The 17112-nt window shown below is 55.3% G+C and overlaps 1 protein-coding gene across 1 annotated transcript; it reads right to left on the minus strand.

The window, feature by feature from the left end:
* Positions 1-1412: 1412 nt before the first annotated feature.
* On the minus strand, positions 1413-16776 carry ZNF653 (zinc finger protein 653). Its single transcript, XM_045852941.1, has 9 exons — positions 16484-16776; positions 11883-11926; positions 9647-9862; positions 4487-5098; positions 4176-4356; positions 3983-4094; positions 2874-2988; positions 1988-2087; positions 1413-1813 (listed from the first exon to the last, which is right to left on the minus strand). The coding sequence occupies exons 1-9, from the start codon at positions 16774-16776 to the stop codon at positions 1636-1638; spliced, it is 1851 nt and encodes a 616-aa protein (XP_045708897.1). The 3' UTR covers positions 1413-1635.
* Between the last annotated feature and the right edge of the window lie 336 nt (positions 16777-17112).

Below are 17112 nucleotides of genomic sequence, written 5' to 3' on the forward strand. Positions count from 1 at the left end.
CCTGAGAGTCGCAGCCCCCACCCTATCCTAGTCCCTACACGCCCAGTTAGGCTCCAGACTATTTGAGAGTGTCATCAAACCCTGTGAGGAGAGCCTATTTTGACCAACCACGGACAGCCCTCGCGAGACCGAATTGCGGTAGGACGTCCTCGAGATTGAGCCAATAAGAACCTGCGCAGCTGAGAGCGATGACACGCTGACAGAGAAGGCAGGCCAATCATAGTGGCCCGCACTGTCTGGGCGGTGGCCCTCTAGGGTTTGCCAGGGCAACGTGCCTGCTGACCCTGGGGACTTTAAGCGAGGGTTTGTTCCCCACCTGGCGATGCTCCTGGTCCCAGTGGGATCAAAAGCTGTGACTTTACCGGGAGGGGGCTATTCCTGGGCACGCAGGCCCAATTGCAGTTCCCATGGAAACTGCTGGCTCCCGCTGTGTGGAGATAACGAAAGGAACTGAGTCTGGGGGGTAGAAGGGGAGGCTAGCGGGTGGCGGGGGCGGCCCCAGCAGCCAGACTCGCTCATCCTCAACGAAATTTCTGTCCCAGGCTGGGCTAGCTCCTAGTTCGATGGGTAAAATGAGACTTTAACTGTGGCCGGCTTCACGAGCTAGTGAGGAGCTGGCCGAGCCAATCTGCGCCGGGCACCACGGGGGCTCCCCAGGGCACGTGCCCGAGCTTGCGGCTGCGGTCCCCAGGGTCACGTGGTTGCAGCCATAACGGCCCATGCGGCTTATGCGCCACCTGGCGGCCAAACAGCTTAGTCTCACTCCCTACTCCCACCTCCCCGACAATTCACAGTATGAAAAGACTGCCTCAGCATCCTCCTCCGGTTAATGGGGCCAGAGCAGCTGCTCCGCTGACGCCACTTCCCTCCTTGACGCAGCTTCCTGTTCCAGGAACATGTTAAGCCCATTCTACTTCGGGGTCTTGGCACTGGCTGTTTCTTCAGCCTAGGGTTTGCCTCCTCCAATGGAACCTCGTCATTCTCGTGTATACTTGAATGCCACCTCACTGACCACTGACCTGAAGCACTCCCAGAAACTAACACACTTTTTTTCTGAGTGGTGCTTGTCACAGCCATAGATATCTCACTTAAGTGTTTACTGGACATCTCCCCAACTGGTACCTGATCTCTCTAGGGTGGGGAATGAATGACCCACAAGGGATTAGGACTGAGATCAAGATCAAGTCCTGGGAGATGCCAAGTGGCCTCCCTGGGGCCTCAAGCCCTCAGCCCCGACACTGTTGAGTGGAAGGAGCATTCAGGGTGCCCAGGGATCCAAAGCTGACATATCCTGCACCTCCACTCCTCCTCCCCCTAACCCAGGCCTTGCTCAGGAAGGCACCAAGTTGGAGAAGAGAGGCCCCTTCTCCCATCTCCCAAATCATCCAGGCCTAGAGGAAGGGCATCTGCTTTCTCGCTCTTTAATCTCACTCTCCTCTTTTCACACAGTTCCATCAGTGCAACCCCAATGGCCAGCTCTGGAGACAGAGCAGGGTGGGGGACCAGCCCTGGGGTGGGGCAGGGGCGCCACCTTCCGGCCTGCGGTCCAGGTGGCCCCTAGGCTGTCCAGGCCACCAGGCCCGGGAGTGGCATTAGAATAGACGAATAAATAGGAGCAGTCTGTCATTGGCTGGGTCAGGCAGGCTTGTGGTCTGGGTGGCTTTTGAGAGTGTGGAACTTGACGCTGTCCAGCTTCTCAAAACGCTTCCCGCAGCGCTCACAAGTGAAGTTGTACTGCACCTCTGCCGTGTGTTTCTTCATGTGCCAGTTGAGTGAAGCACGCTGTCGGCACTGGTAGCCGCAGATCTCACACCTGCCAGGAGTCAGAGCATAGTCAGAGTGGGCAGGGCCGGCCCCAGAGACAGTCAGCGCCACCAGGGACCAGAGCACAGGTGGAACTGGGCATAGCAACCGCAGCAGTGGAACCTGCTCTGTGCTGGTCCAAGTCTGAATCCCCTCCCTCCCTCACGGGACACCTATCACTCACTGCAGGGGTGTCTCGCCAGTGTGTGTACGCCTGTGTACCTCCAGGTGATTCTTCCTTTTGAAGGATTTGCCACAGGTCTCACAGGTGAATTCACGAACACCTGGGGGAAAAACAAGGCTGAGGATGCTGCCCTTGAAGAGGGGGCTGTGGTGTCTCTGTTGTGCTGCAGAGACCAAGTAGGGTGCAGATGGACCAAACCCCCACATCTCTGGACTTGAATGTTGACTCTAATTACCAGAGGTGGTAATAAGAAGGCAGGCTCATGGCTGTTTCCCAGGTATGCCCAGGGTACAGGTGGAATGTGAATTTTGGTCCCTGAGGGGCACAGGGGGTGAATACGTCTGAATTTGACCCCAATATTCAGACTTCGGAGAGATTTCACATAAAAATTCCAAGTTCTAGTCTCAAAAAACCTAAGCTGTGCCTTCCTGCTGGGCACAGGCACCAGTACTGGCCACTGTGTCAGCAGTCAACACCCTGGGTCAAGGAGGTGTTTGGAGCAGAATACGGGTCCTGTCCAAACTTGCTCCCTCTCCCTGTCCAAGTGGGGTGGTTCAGTCCTTCCTCAGCCCTGGAACTATTCTGGCATAAGACCTGTTTGTAGAGGTGGGAAGGCCAAAGGGCCCCGAGTTACATAAGAGACAGCCAGCCCCTGCTCAGTTCCACATGATTCATAATAGTCAGTGTCATTGTGACTTGTACAGCTCCAGCTTACAGAGCACCAGGGAGGTGTCTGGTGGGCACTAGGTTAAGTGTCACCATCTTATACCAGTCCATGTGGAGGACAGGCAGGAAACTCTGCAAAGGGCAGTCCTGGGCCCAGGTTTGACCCCATCTGCCCCTTCCCTAGTGCCGAGGCCCAGGCCCCTGTGCCCCAGGGCCTGACCTGAGTGGATGATCATGTGTCGCCGTAGGTGGTTGGATAAATAGAACTTCTTGCCACAGCCAGGATGAGGGCACACTTTGGTCTTCCCTTTCCGATGCACGAGGTTGACATGGTTCTAGGGGTGAGAGGGGCAGGAAGTGGGCTGTGGGGACAGGTGAAGGCTGGGGGGAGGCAAGGTGGGGCCAACTTCACTGGAGGAGGGAGGAGAAGTGCTCTTGGACTTGGAATGGACTGCCAGCCCGGAGCTGGGGCCCAGGGGCATGCTGGAATCAAACAGCAGCTTTACTGAGCATTTACTCCAGCCAGGCTCTGGGCTGGGGCATCAGCGAACCTTGTCATAACCTGTGAAGGGCCCAGTGGTTAGCCCAGTTTATGGATGGGGAAACAGACTCCAGAACCTCAGTGGTTTGGCTGATATCTCACAGGTGGGCAGTAGTAGGGATGGACTGGATTCTCGGGCTGTAAGCCTCACAGCAGGCCTTATTGCCATGGTACCCCCAGGGCTTGGAGCAGGCAGCTGCAGCCGTCCCCACCCCCAGGCATTTATTCCTTTGTTCTTTAACTCACTAGCACATCTCTAGCTCCCATGCCAGGCACTGATAGGTGCTCAATATGTGCCTAATGAAAACATGATTTGGCAAATTCAAGGGCCTAATTATGCCACCTCCTGTGCCTAGAGTGGGGATATGAAAAGACCCTGTCTCTGCCTTTGGGGTGTTCTATCCAGGCCCAGTGGGAAAACTGTAGGTATGTCTTGGTGCAGTGACCTGAGGTCTGCAAGACCCACCAGCCCTGGGGGACTGGCGTGGGCTTCCTGGTAGAGGGGTATCCTGAGCTAAGAGGGCAGAGGCAGTAGGGGTTTGGGAGGCTGGAAGAACATAAGTGTGTGGGGGAGCTACCAGACCAGGACCAGGGAGTCACCAGGGATGTGCAGAAAGAGGCTGAGGCAGGATGGGTAGGCTGGAAGCATGTGGGACTGTGGGAGGCAGACCTGTGGCACCTGCCAAGGTCTGGTGGGGCCCTCCACGAGCCTCAATGCCCAGACTCCAGTGCATGGGCACGTGGACAGAGAAGCAGACCCTGCCCAGCCATTTGGGTGGTAGCCTCACCTGGAAACTACTGAGAGCCACATACACCTGGCTGCAGCCCTCGTAGGGACAGTGGAACATCTCAAGGAGGCCATCAGCATCCATCACCCGTGATCGCTTGCTCCGCCTCCTCCTGGAGAGGAAGGGGCCCATGGTGTCGGGGCTCCCACAGGGCCAATGTCCTCATCCCCGCCCCTGCCCGCTTGAGACCCACTTCTCAGGTTCCTTGGGGATCTCATAGATGATGGCTGACATGTCACTGCCATCCAGCTCCTCCCCGTCTGCCTCTGCCTCAGGCTCTGCACTCTCAGGTACTGTCGCTGCCAGCTCTGTCAGCTCTGGGGCCACCGGCTCCTCCTTCTCTTCCTTCTTGAGAATGTACAAGTCCTCCTTCTCTAAGGGGTAGACACAGGGCAGATGTCTGTGGGGACTAAGGATAGCGAGGAGCCCACTCTGGGGCCACTCCTCATCCTCCCCCTCCCATGTCCCACCCAGACCCCCCAAGACTAGCATAGTCCCCCAGACCTTTCTTGGTCTCCATGCCTGCCATGGTGGCGGGGTCCATAGTGCTGGGCTGGCTGCCCTCAGGCTCTGTCTGGGTGTAGGCTGCCACACCCTCCATCATGGTGCAGGGCACCTCATCACCCAGGCCCCCACTGGGGGTGCTGCTGCCTGCTGCCACGTTGAGGTGGATGCCCTCAGCTGTGAGGGCATCATAGCCTGGGCCTGCGATGATGATCACCTGAGAGCCAGGCACCATGCCTGGCATGGGACAGCTGGCTACCACTTCGCCCAGCGCCTCCTGGGGCATATTCTCAAAAAGGGTGCCTGGGCCTGGGCCCACTTGCACGGGCACTGGCACACACACCACTGTCTCCAGGGCTTCTGGCCCGCTGGCTGCTGGGTTGGGGCACAGTGTGGTGCCCTGCTCGGCCAGGCTCTCCATGTGGTGGACATCGAAGGGGATGTGCACACCCTCTTGCGTGATGAGTCCACTGCTGCCTGCTGGGCTGGTGGGGGTAACTGCCGCTGCTGCTGCTGTCACCTTGGCTGGCTGGCCCTCAGGGGGTTCCTCAGAGTCAGAGCCAGAGCAGGAGCTGGACGAGTCGGATCTGCCGGCCACCAGACCATTGTCCACTATGGTGATAGAAGAAAGGGGATGCTTATAATAGTGGCAACAGTAGCTGGTGTTTGTTGAGGGCTCACCAGTGGCTGGGTGCTGTGACTCTTCATTGCCACAAATAGCGGTCACTTCTCAGTTGCCATCCTCCCCAATTACCTCTGCTCTTTAAAGATGCTTTCCTCCCTTAGCCTCTGGCTCACTCGTTTCCTGACTCCTCCCTGGTGGCTCCTTCTCAGCCTCTTTTGCTCTTACAGGTCCGGAAGGTTCTGCCTTTACTGAGTGTCCTGATCACACCAGGGTTTCAGCCAGCATGACAGTGTTAAGTGGTGCTCTGATTCTGACCCCAGCTGGGTGTCCAACAGTTCAGTACAATTCTCACACTATCCACTTGGAGTTAGCATCAGACCCCACAAGAGTGACACCACTTTGAATGCCAGCTGCAAGTCCCAGGCCACTGGTATTTCTGGTTATAGACTGGGAGTTCCCACGACCCCATGTTCAGGTTTGATAATTTGCTAGAATGGCTCACAAAACTCAAGAAAGCGCTCCACTTCCAATCATAGTTTTATTATAAAGGACATAACTCAGCTACAGCTGGATGGAAGAGAGGCACAGGGCAAGGCACGGGGTGGAGGCACAAAGCTGCCATGCCCTCTCCAGGTATGCTGCCCTCTCAGCACCTCCACTGTTCACCAACCCAGAAACTCTCTGAACCACATTGTTCACGAGTTTTTATGACCCAATCTCCAGCCCCTGTCCACTGCCCGGGGCTTGGGGATGGGGCTGAGAGATATAGGTCCTCTAAGGACAGGTCTGGTCTCTCCGGTGACCATCTCTCCTCTTGAAGCTATCTAATGGCCCCTCCCTGAGTCACCACATTAGCACAGGGCCCAGGTGTGTTCCAGAGGGGCTTTTTAAGAAAGGGACTCATGATAACGTTAGAAAAGCATTCCTAACTCTCAGTAAATTCCAAGGGGTTTAGGAGCTCTGTGCCGGGAACTGAGAACAAAGATCAAGTATCTATTTTTATGGTGCTGCCACCACCCATACACCGGTTCCTCCATTTGGACAGCTCCCACCAGACCTCCTGCAGAGCTGCGGACTGTTACATCCCAGTCTTCTCTGCAGACCCACCTCCTCGGGGGGTGCACAGGCATCTCACACTTCTCTCAGTGAATCTGGGCTCTGAGTTTTCCCTCAGAAAAAGCCTGCAGCATTCATGGATGTCCCCGTCTCAGGGGATGGTAGCTCTGTTCTCCTAGTTGCTCAGGCCAAGTCCCAGGCCTATCTTTGACCTCTCCGTTTCTCTCACACCCACTTCCAATCTGTCAGCAAAACCTGTTGGTGCTGCATCCAAAATTCATCTGAAGGCTGACAGTTTCTCCCACCTCCCCTGTGCACACCTGGTCATGGCCCCACCATCCCCCTGCCTGGACCATGCAGTCCCTTCTCCCTGGTTCCTCAGCTCCCACCCTCACCCCCTGCAGTCTGTCCTCCTGCAGCATCCACAGAGAGCCTGTGAACACCTGCTTAGGTCACATCCCTCTTGGACTGAGAACCTGCCCTTCACTTCCTGTAAAAGAGACAGGCCAGCTGCTCACCAAACCTGAGTCTCTTTCTCCTGGTACCTGAGCAGACTACATTTCCTAGAGTCCCTTGTAGATAGGTGTGACCATGTGGCCAAGTCCCAATGAAATGTAAGTGGTCGTGGACTCCCAGCCATGAACTTCCACCTCTGTTCTCGCCAGCCAGACAAGACTCAGGGAGACTGGAGCCCCAGCACAGAGAGAACCAGGGTCCTGGATGAAGGCAAGTTGCGGGTATGTCTATTTCAGCAGCTGCCTTACTTTAGTTAATACCCTTCCCAATTCACCTGGTACAGTAGTCAAAGCTCTTAACTGTAGCCACATAGCCTGCACCTCCTCTCCAGCCCCACTGATCTTCCTCCCATGCCTAGGGACATTAGACAGCTTCCTGTCTCAGGGCCTTTGCACTTGCCACTTGTTCTGCCTGAACCCTTTTTTTTTTTTAAGGTTTTATTTATTTATTCTTAGAGAGAGGGCAAGGGAGGGAGAAAAGGAGAGAAACGTCAATGTGTAGTTGCCTCTCACATGGCCTCCATTGGGGACCCGACCTGCAACCCAGGCATGCGCCCTGACTGGGAATTGAACCAGAGACCTCCTGGTTCGCAGCCCGAGCTCAATCCACTGAGCTATACCAGCCAGGGCTGAACCCTCTCCTGACACCTGTGTGGGCTCCTTCCCTTCTCCATCAGACCCTTCATCAATGGTATTTTTCCAGGGAGGCCTCTGGCTACCTTGTCTCAAACTACCTTTTTCTCTCCTTTATTTTCCCTCCAAATACTTCCCACCTCCCATTCTACTCTGGATTTTATTTGTCTACCTTGTTTACTGTCTGCTTCCCCTACAGACAGTAAACTCCACAAGGATGGAGGTCCCTGCACACAGTCCCTAATGCTCAGAAGGCTATATGGTACACAGTGAGCACACATTTGCAAAAATGAACAGCTCTCAGACCAAGGCTACGATGAAGGTCAAAGGGGCTGACATCTTACCCAGGCATTTGGTGCTAAGATCCCCACGCAGGAAAAATGTAGGATTGTCCCTTAACTTACACACTTGTGACACAGTTGGGGGCACACTCTCTGGGAACCACATGTCCTACACCCTCAGAGGGTCACATGGAGAGTGTAGGCTCTGCAGCCACACTGCAGCAGGGAGGGAGATCCCAGCACTTGCTCCTGTAGCTGTGTGAACACAGGCACCTTATGTAACCTCTTGGGGCCTGGGGATAACTTGGTACCTACTTTAGGGGGTACTCTGGGTATTTAATGAGTAAATATGTATAAAGGGCTTAGGACAGTACTAGGCTTAGAGTAAGCACCCACTGTCTTTAGTACTGTAATGCCTCATTCCTGAAGCAGGGCCTGGGGTAGCAACAGGGGCAATAGGGGTATCAGCCTCTCCTTGAAACACCCTGTAATCTGCAGAGTGGGATGAGCCCTGCTCCACCCTGAAGGAGGTGGCAATCACCTGATGAGGTAGAAGCATGGCTGGGTGTGTATCTGGGTCTCTGAGTGCAGTGTCTGGCTGCTAAGGCTGACAGTGGATTTTGCTCAAGACGATAATAAAACAAGAGAAATGACCGTGTACCCCTGGCCTCCCACAGTCCCTGGGAAGAGGGTCTTCTTACTGAGTGAGAGGTGGCAGGGCCGCCCCATGCAGAGCAGATAAAGGTGCTGCTTGAGGGAACAGGGCTGGGCCAGGGACACAGGCATTCTCTTACCAGCCCCCAGCAGCCACAGCAGACCTGGAATTGATCCCAGTGTACATTCCCAAGAGCCCAGATCCAACAGCTGCTGGTGTAAAAGTCATGCTGGGGTACAAGGGAGCTCTTCTGGGTGTCACCCCCATCCCAGCTGGATCCATCACCAGCTCCAGATGGGCCAGTCACATTGCTCCCCAAACCTTAGTTTCCTGGACTGCTCCGTGGGGTGAATGGCAGGACTATGCGGAGGACTCAGGGTGGTTTGGGGTGGGCCTGGAGTGGAGCACAGGAGAGGATGGCTGAGGGGCAGGCTTCACACTGGGGGCCTGACTGACACACAACGGGGGGGCCGTTGGCCAGGGTGCCCACCTGGAACACCTCTCACCCACGGCTTCCCCTCGCCAGCTGGGATGCCATCTGCTCCATAATGCCTGCCAGTTCAGATTCAGTCCCAACAACTGACCCCACCCTTAGCCCTGGCAGGGCTCCTGGCAGCGGGCCCCACACTCCTTCTTAGAGCTCATGCCAAGCCTCTGAAGCAGGCAGCAGTCCCTCACCGCCCATAGCATCTCCTTGCTCCCCCAACCAGGTCTCACTGGAACTCCATAACTGAGTCCCTCCCAGCCCTGAGCTGGCAGCCAGCCCACGGGTGTGATCAACATGAGATGGCAGAAGAGGAGCAGGGACAGTGAGAGATGGGGTGAGTGAGGTGACTGAGAGGCAGAGAATGGAAGACCAAAAGGATGTGGAATGGGGGAGAAACAGGGAAAGACAGTGAGGGGAGGTAAGGAATAGGAAGGAGACAGAAGAGAGAGGATAAAGCACTGAGAGGATAAGAGAGACAGAGAACAAGGAATAGGACAAGGCCAGCAGGCTGGAGAAAAGGAAAGAGGATGAGACTGGGAGAGACACACCCTGATGCTGAGAAAGGACTAGAGAAAACAGAAGAGGAGGAGGAGGCCAGGAGAGAAAAGCCACCCTGGCAAGTCTAAGGCTCAGCACCCTCCCTTCCCTCTCTCCAGCCCTGTGCCTCAGCTGTCCCTCTGTGAAATGGGAACTGCGTCTCAGGATCTGCAAGGACTCAAAGACTGCAGCATGGCTGGACGAGTCTGCACTCTGCCCCTGAAGCCAGCACAAGTGCCATGTAGTTGCTGAGGTGTCTGTGATGCTGGTCCAAGGATAGCAAGACCCAGGAGGGAGGGTCTCTCTCCCACAAGGAGCTGTAGACCCCCAGACACTGGGGGCCACTGCATGCCCTTACCCCACGGACCCACCTTTGTCACTGTCGGGGTCTGAGTCACTGAGCGGCTTCAGGGGTGAGTGCAGGTCTTGGAAGTAGCGGTGGCCAGCTTCACACTGCCACACGGCTGTGGTGTACAGGCCGAAAGTGGGGTCCAGCTCAGCCAGGTGCGGCTCATACGGACAGCGGTGCTTGTGGTCCTCATACCAGATCACCACATTCTTCAGGCAGTTCACGTTGCGTCGACGCCCTGTGTACACAGGGCCAGAGGGGCAGAGATAGGCCAAGGGCAGTACAGCCCCTAGAACCACCTGGGCCTTCTGGCTCTTGGGGATTAAGACACCCTCCTGAACCCTGTCCAGATGTGTCCCCAGTTCACAGGTGAAGAAACTGAAGTTCCAAGAGATGAGACACACCCTGGAGATAGCAGAGACTGGCCAGACACTGTCCTCACTGGATGAATTAAGTCATATAAACAGTGGGCCATGGCCACAGGAGGTACAGTCATTGTAGGCTGCTTCTTACTGTTATGATCAGTCCCTCAGCACTGCCCTGCTCCCAATCTAGTCCTCTCATAGCCGCCGTGCATGCCTGTGAACACCTGAGTCAGGTCATGTGCCTCCTCTGTTCAAAATCCTCTGTGGCTCCCACCTCACTTGTTGGAAAAGTCGCAGTCCTCCCGGAAGTTGATAAATTCTGCCCAGTCACTCTGTCCTCACCTCTTCCCACCCTTCTCCCTGCTCACCTCACTCCAGCCTCATGGCCTCCTCCCTGGTCCTTAGAGCCAGATGTGGCCCAGCCTCAGAGCCTTTGCACTGGCTGCCTCCCCTTCTGCCAGGTAACTGCCTTACCCCCTCCACCTCCACTCAGGCCTTTCCCTTGGTCAGCCACCCTCTCTTTCCTGTCCTTCTAGCCAACCTGGCCTGCTGTCCTTTTTCTCTAGGTCGCACCTGGATACCATCTATGTATGCCTCTTCGTTTTCATGTTTCTTGTCTGTCTCCCACATTAGATGTCAGCTCCTGAAGGGCAGGGACACTTAACTGGGCTGTTCCTCCTGTATATCCAGCACCTACATATAGTACTGCAAGGGGGTAGGAATGGCGAAGCTAGTCCTCCAGGGTTCGAGTCCTGGCCCTACCACTTCCTGGATGCGCAGCTCCAGGCAAGTGACCTGGCTTCTCCAAACCTCAGTTACCCACTCTGGTCAGGGAAGAATAAAGGTCCCCATTCCCTGAAGACTGACAGAGAGGAGGTTAGGGAGTGAAGATATAGACAGGGCACAGAATGTGGCTGCACATACTGCGAGGGCCTAAGAAGTGGTGCCAGCGATACGTGTGATGATCCTAGCCCCTCAGCGAATAGGAAGAAGGTGTGCCTCCCATCTTCCAGGCTAGGAGATGAGGAGCGTGCCCAGGAAAAATCCTTGGGCCTGGGGATAGTGCCCAGGTCCTCCAACACAGTGACAACCATGGTGGCACCAACAGTAAGCCACCTCCTTAGCTCAGCACTTGTCTCCTTATCTCCATTCCCACCCCTTTAAGATTTGGGGTGTCACGGTCTTAGCTCACCTGGGCCCTGCCTCTGAGAACTATGAGAACGAGATGCTCATTGCCACCAGAGAGCTGTCCCTGAAGAGCTGGCTCTCTGGATAGGGCTCCAGACCCAACACCCCAAGGCTTAGGGGCAGGAGGGATGTGCTCCAGGCCTCTGCTCTGACTGCCCACGCCTGGCTCCCCTTGAGCCTGGCACACAATATGCCCTTTAGGCCCTGGCACAAGCTGTTCCCTCTGCTCTGCCTGGCTCTTCCCTGGCTGACTCCCACACACTAGGCAGGAGGGCAGAGGAGCTAAGGGAACTGCTTTGGAGACCGGAGGACCTGAGTTTGCAGGCTGGCCTTGCCACTTTCCAGCTATGCAGCCTGGGGCAGTGACCAGGCCTTCCAGGATGTCTTTATGCTTACAATGGGGATGAGGAGGGCACCCCTGCTGGGCACACCACAGGTTCGGTCCCACTCCAGGCTAGGTGAGGCCTCTCCTCTGAGCCCCAGGGCCCTAAGCCCCTTTCGGTCACAGCTCTGCTCAGACTGCCCCTTTTCTTTCCCAGGAGACTGTGGGCTCTGTGAGGGAAGGGCTGGGGCTCTCCTATTCGGCACAGTGCCTGGCACATATGGGGTCTCCATAAGTGGTTCCTGAGAGAATGAGAGGAGGGGAGCAACAAAGCCAGGAATTCCCAGCACCCACCCCTCCCCCCTGGCTGTAGCCCCACTTACTTTTCTTCCTCTTTGGCTTTTTGGGGACCTGCTCCCAAGGCTTCCTGTAACAGAGAGAGGCAGGGGGGAGTGACGCAGGGCCTGACTGATGATGAGAAAATGACAGCAACTCTGGCTACCCCTCATCTTGCTCTGGGGCAAAATGTTAACTTATTTCCTGAGCCTGTTCTGTTTCTCATGGCCCTTTGCTTGGGCTCTCCTACATGGACAACTGCCCTTGGAGGGCGGTCTAGTATCACCACCCCCCTCACAGAGTGGGAAACAGGCTCAGAGGGGTGAGGGCACCAGGCCAGGGTCCTGTGGCCAGGGAGTGGAGAGGTCAGGAAGGGGTACAGAAAGTCAGCAGCCGTTTCTGACCTCTCGATAGCCCCATGATCCCAACTCTTGGATACACACCCTGTCTAATCATTTCTCCACAAGTGGGGCACACCTGTGAATATGAAGGATTACCACTCTCGTGGCTAGGTGGCTGAACTCATCAAGAGGGAGCCTCATCTAATTGGGGAGCCTGTACAAGGATCCTGCTGAAGTCAGAAACCAGAGGTTGAAAATGTGAAGGAGCCTATGGGGGGCCACATGGCAAGGACACCTGAGAACAAATGGCCTCTGAGAGCTGACAGTGGTCCCACCGACAGCCAGCAAGACTGCAGGGACCTCAGTCCTACAACCCTCAGCGTGTGAATTCTGCCCATACTATGAGGGAGTCTGGGAGGTCTTTCCCCAGCTGAGCCTCTAGATGAAGACATAGCTGGTTGATACCTTGAATTCAGCCTTGTGAGACCCTGGGCTGAAGATTCAGCTAAAACATGCCAGACTCCTGACCCAAAGTGAGATAATAAATTTGTGTAGTTTTAAGCCACTGAGTTTGTGATCATTTGTTATACAGCAATAGAACCTGGGCTGTCCTATCAAGGGTCCTGCAATGCCTACCCCCAAGGCTGGCCGAGAGCCCAGCGAAATGGTCAGAAACAGCCTGGAGGACAGGCATTGCTCCCTGACCCTAACTGCCTGCTCTACGAGGGCTTCGGCCCATGACACTGCCCTCCTCCAGCAGTCCTGCCCCTTCAGCCAGCTTAGGCCATTCAATCACTGCCTCCGAGGCCTTTCCCACCCTGCCTGGGGTCCAACATCCCCACTGACAGCCCCTCAGTGAGCCATGGCCTTGGGGAGCCCAGGGCAGAGCCAGGACCAAAGGCCAGGGCCCTCATCAGATCTGCCAGGCGGGTTCCTGACCCCTCTTGGGTCACCTGGCTGTGGTCCAGCACAGGCTCTGCACAGACTGAGGGCAAGTATATTGGAGCCATTTCTCTCCGACCTGGTAGGGGCTTCCCTCTACTTTCCTGCCACCATGCTTCTAGGTGTGCCCACCTCACCCTGGCTGCTTCCTTCTTTTCCTTCTACACTGCAGCAGCAGGCTCAGGCACTCTGGGTGAGAGACTTTAACCTCTCTGTGCCTCAGTTTCCCCATCTGTGGCATGGGATCATAACAACAACTTCCTCATGAGGTTGATATGAAGTTATGTGCATTGTAAAAAGCTCGGTACAGCTCTGGCATTAGTAATCACTCAGCAAATGGTGACAGTGATCATTATGATTATCAATATTATCACAGAGTCAAGTCCTGGAACACTGACCTCCCCGCTGTGGCCAGGGCCACACTCTTGCCACAAATATCCTGAAAGCCAGTCCAGGGTCTCTCCTCAGCTCCACCACCCACCCCTTCAGTCCCCCATCCAGCCTGATAACAATTCTCAGAGCCCATACCCGAAGTCTGGTCCCAGGACAGCTCCTCGGGGCTCTTTCGTCCTTCCTGCCCCAGGCTCTGACCTCTGTCTGAAGATTGGCCTCCCTCTGCCCCATCTCAGGAGCCTCTATCCCCTCTAAGGGGCCAGACTACCAGATCTTCCCCTAAACCCAAGTCCAAATACCCACACCCACCTCCAATCACTCAAGGCCTTGCCATGGCTGGGGTGCTGGGGACATCATATTGTGGTAGGAATAGGCTTGACATTGGTTAGATCCCAGTTCAAGTCTCATCTCTGGCTGTGTGACTTCAAGCAAGTGTCATCCCCATTGAGCCTCAGTTTCCTAATCTGTGAAGTAGGGATAATAGCAGTGCCTCCCACACAGAGCTGCTATGAGATCAGGCCACATTCTGGCCCTAACACAGCCTTTTCTCCTTCAATCCAAACTATGCTGCCCCTCTGCCCACTTCTCCAAGCACTTCCATCTCTGTGACTCCCTGCAGTGGCCACCTGCATTGGAGGTCAACCATTGTTAAAGCTTCTCCAGGACCTGGCTGTACTTTCCTCTCAGTGGCCAGCCCCAAAGGGTGGCCAGCAAGAGTCCCTCATTCTCCCCTGCCCTTCAATTTCACTTTTGACTTGATATTCCTACCAGCATCCAAACACACTGGCATTTCTAATATCTTTGATTAAAATAACATTGAGCCCTGGCTGGTGTGGCTCAGTGGGTTGAGTGCAGGCCTGAGAAGCAAGGGGTTTCGGGTTTGATCCCCAGTCAGGGCACATGCCTGGGTTGTGGGCCACTAGACAGGATTCTGCCTCAGGGTTTTTGCACTTGCTATTCCTTTTTCCTCTAACACTCTTCCCCTGGATATCTGCGTGGCTCTCCCTAGCCTCCTTCAGGTATTTACTCAAATGCTATCTTCTCAAGGTGGCCCCACCCCGATACCTTATTTAAACCTCTCTGACTCCTGATTCCTCTTCCCTCATTTCATTTTTGTTTTACCACAGTCCCTATCAATCTCCCACATATACATAATTTATGTTACATATCTTGTCTGCAGTAGACAAGCCTTTGCACACCGATAAGCCCCTGCCCTCTGCCCTTTAAAATGTCAGCTCCACAATTTGTACATGTGCCTGGCACACAGTAGGTGCTCAATAAGTGTTCCTTAAACAAATGGACAAAGAAACACTGGAAATTCCTCATTGATCATTGTCATCCTTTTTCCATGGGCTGCTAGAAAGTGCCAGGGCAAATTTATGGTCCATTCGCCATTCCCACTTCGTATCTTTTGCACCCCTCTGGTCAGATTTTTACCTTGTCATGCCATGAGACTGTGCTGGTCATGTCCCCTGTGACTTATGCCTCAATCTAACAGCACTGATTCTGGCCCCATTGTGCCATTCATTTTCCTTTCTCTTTTCAGCCTAATTTCCACTTCTGCTTTCTTGTCCATGTTTTACAGCCCTTGAACTGAAATCCTTCCAAGCACAAAATAGGTTATAAATAATGGAACAACTGAAACACTGGTCATGTCTATTTTCCCCATAGAATAACCCTCACCTAGGCTAGTGTACTTTCCCAATTACCTGTGGGCCCCAGAGCCAGGTTTTTGCTACACACTGCCTGGGTTGTCTCAGTGGCCTCGCACAGTCCTGCAGGCCCACACAGCTCCTGCTCAGCCAAACCAAGCTTCTGCAAATAACATTTTCAGCTTATGGACCTCCAAGGGCTCCCTCTGGCCAGTGGTTCTCCAGCTACACATCAAGTCTTCCTTGAAAGCTTTGCAATAAAAAAATACAGGGTCTGCAACTTCACTCCAACTAACTGTATCAGAAACTCCAACAGTGGAACACTGGCTTGAGGTTTTTTAAGTATCCACCATTTCCTGCTCTGCTCTCAGGCATATATAAACCAGCCTGCCACCCTGAGGAGCACCAGGTGGGTGAAGTTCAGCAGGATCTGGTTGAATGCTGACCCTCAGAACCTCCCCGACGTGAGGGGGAACATGCAAACATGTGCAAACAAAACCAGGGCAGAACAAGGATTTTGTCGCAGAACTGCTTGTGGTACAGAACAAACATCACCTAACATCTAATAATACCTGGAGTGCTCACTGAGTGCTAGCAATGGTCTAAGCCCTCTGCGGTAGTTTAACTCATGTCATCATTACATCAACGAATAAAGCTGGAAGCGAAAAATTCCATCAACAGTGCTCATTCTCAAGGTAGAGACTACAAAGGCCTCTGCCTTACACCTGCACGGCTAACTCAGGGCTTCCTATTCACCTGAGTCTCCCTGAGCTGATGTGCTCCTCAGGAGCCAAGAGGTTTAGGGGGATTCCATCTGGATTGTGGGGGGTCCTTAGGGTACGTGGAGTCTAGGGTTGTGGGAATGAGGCCACTCAGAGTCCAAGCTGGGGCACCGCATGAGGGCAGGGCTGTGTGCAGTCACAATCTCAGGCTATAAGGTGGGAGATGAGGCCTGTGAGGTCTGAGAAGTCAGTAGGGCGGGGCCGCCCCTCCAGGGACCGGACAGTTAGAAGGCTTGGAGGTGGGGCCCGTACCAGAATTGGTCAGCCAGAGCTCTAGCGGGCGGGGCCAAGCGCCCAGGAGGCGGGTCGAAGCTGGATGCATCCTAGGGTTGGGCGGTCAGAGCGACTGGAGGCGGGGCCGCGAGCCAGGCACGTCCCAGGACCGGCAATCGGAGACCCAGGCCGCACCCGGGCCGCTGGGCGGAGCTCAGAGGTGTCAGGGGGCAGAGCCTGGGCGGAGGGGGCGGGACCAGGCTCAGCGGGGGATGGGGGCGTCTCCTCCCTCGCTCCCTCCCTCCTTCAGGCCGGGCCCCCTCACCCGTGGCGACCGCTTCGCTGGCCGCGCTCCAGAGATATGAGGTAGGCGGCGAGTTTGGCGTCGCTCCAGCCGCTGCGGCGCCGCAGGTCCACCCAGGGCCCGTGCGCCTCGCCCAGGTACACGCGCCGCACGTCGTACTTCTTCCGGGACTCGAGCCTCCGCCGGGCCCGGTCCGACTCCGTGAGCCGCGGCCGACCCCGCGCCTTCCGGCCTGTCGCGCCTTCCTCGGCCACCGCCTCCCCGCCTGCTCCCACCTCAGCCTCCACCTCTGCCTCAGGCTCCCGCTCCGCCATCCCCCCCCCTCCCTGGTTACCAACCTCCCCCGTTGTTAAGAGCCCGCCGGAAGTGGCGTGAATCCTCCGCGCCGCGGGGAAATTTCTCTTGGACTCTTACCGTAGCGTCAAAAGGAGACAGAAAGCGGAAATTGCGCATGCGTGAAACAAGCACGAGGGACAACCCATTTCTCACTTCATTTCTGTTAAACTTTCTAACTTCGTATGGAGGAAAGAGCTGAAGGTTTGAAGACAACCCTGGGAAGAAAGCGGCAGACGAATCCGTAGACCTCGGCAGGTGGGTGAGGGGGGTTTCTCCCTTCACGCCTTTATCCTCAGTGCATGTAAAGGTGGGAG

Source organism: Phyllostomus hastatus, unplaced genomic scaffold, assembly GCF_019186645.2.
Source record: "Phyllostomus hastatus isolate PE091 unplaced genomic scaffold, TTU_PhHast_1.1 phas_contig_98, whole genome shotgun sequence".
NCBI lineage: Eukaryota > Metazoa > Chordata > Mammalia > Chiroptera > Phyllostomidae > Phyllostomus > Phyllostomus hastatus.

What these genes read in the sequence shown, in the direction of transcription:
- ZNF653 (XM_045852941.1), bottom strand. Translation starts at nt 16,776, where the DNA reads ATGGCGGAGCGGGAGCCTGAGGCAGAGGTGGAGGCTGAGGTGGGAGCA. An exon ending in AGGCATGGAGACCAAGAAAG is followed by an intron (nt 4,357 to 4,486) that starts GTCTGGGGGACT and finishes TCTACCCCTTAG; the next exon opens with AGAAGGAGGACTTGTACATT. An exon ending in ATCCCCAAGGAACCTGAGAA is followed by an intron (nt 4,095 to 4,175) that starts GTGGGTCTCAAG and finishes CTTCCTCTCCAG; the next exon opens with GAGGAGGCGGAGCAAGCGAT.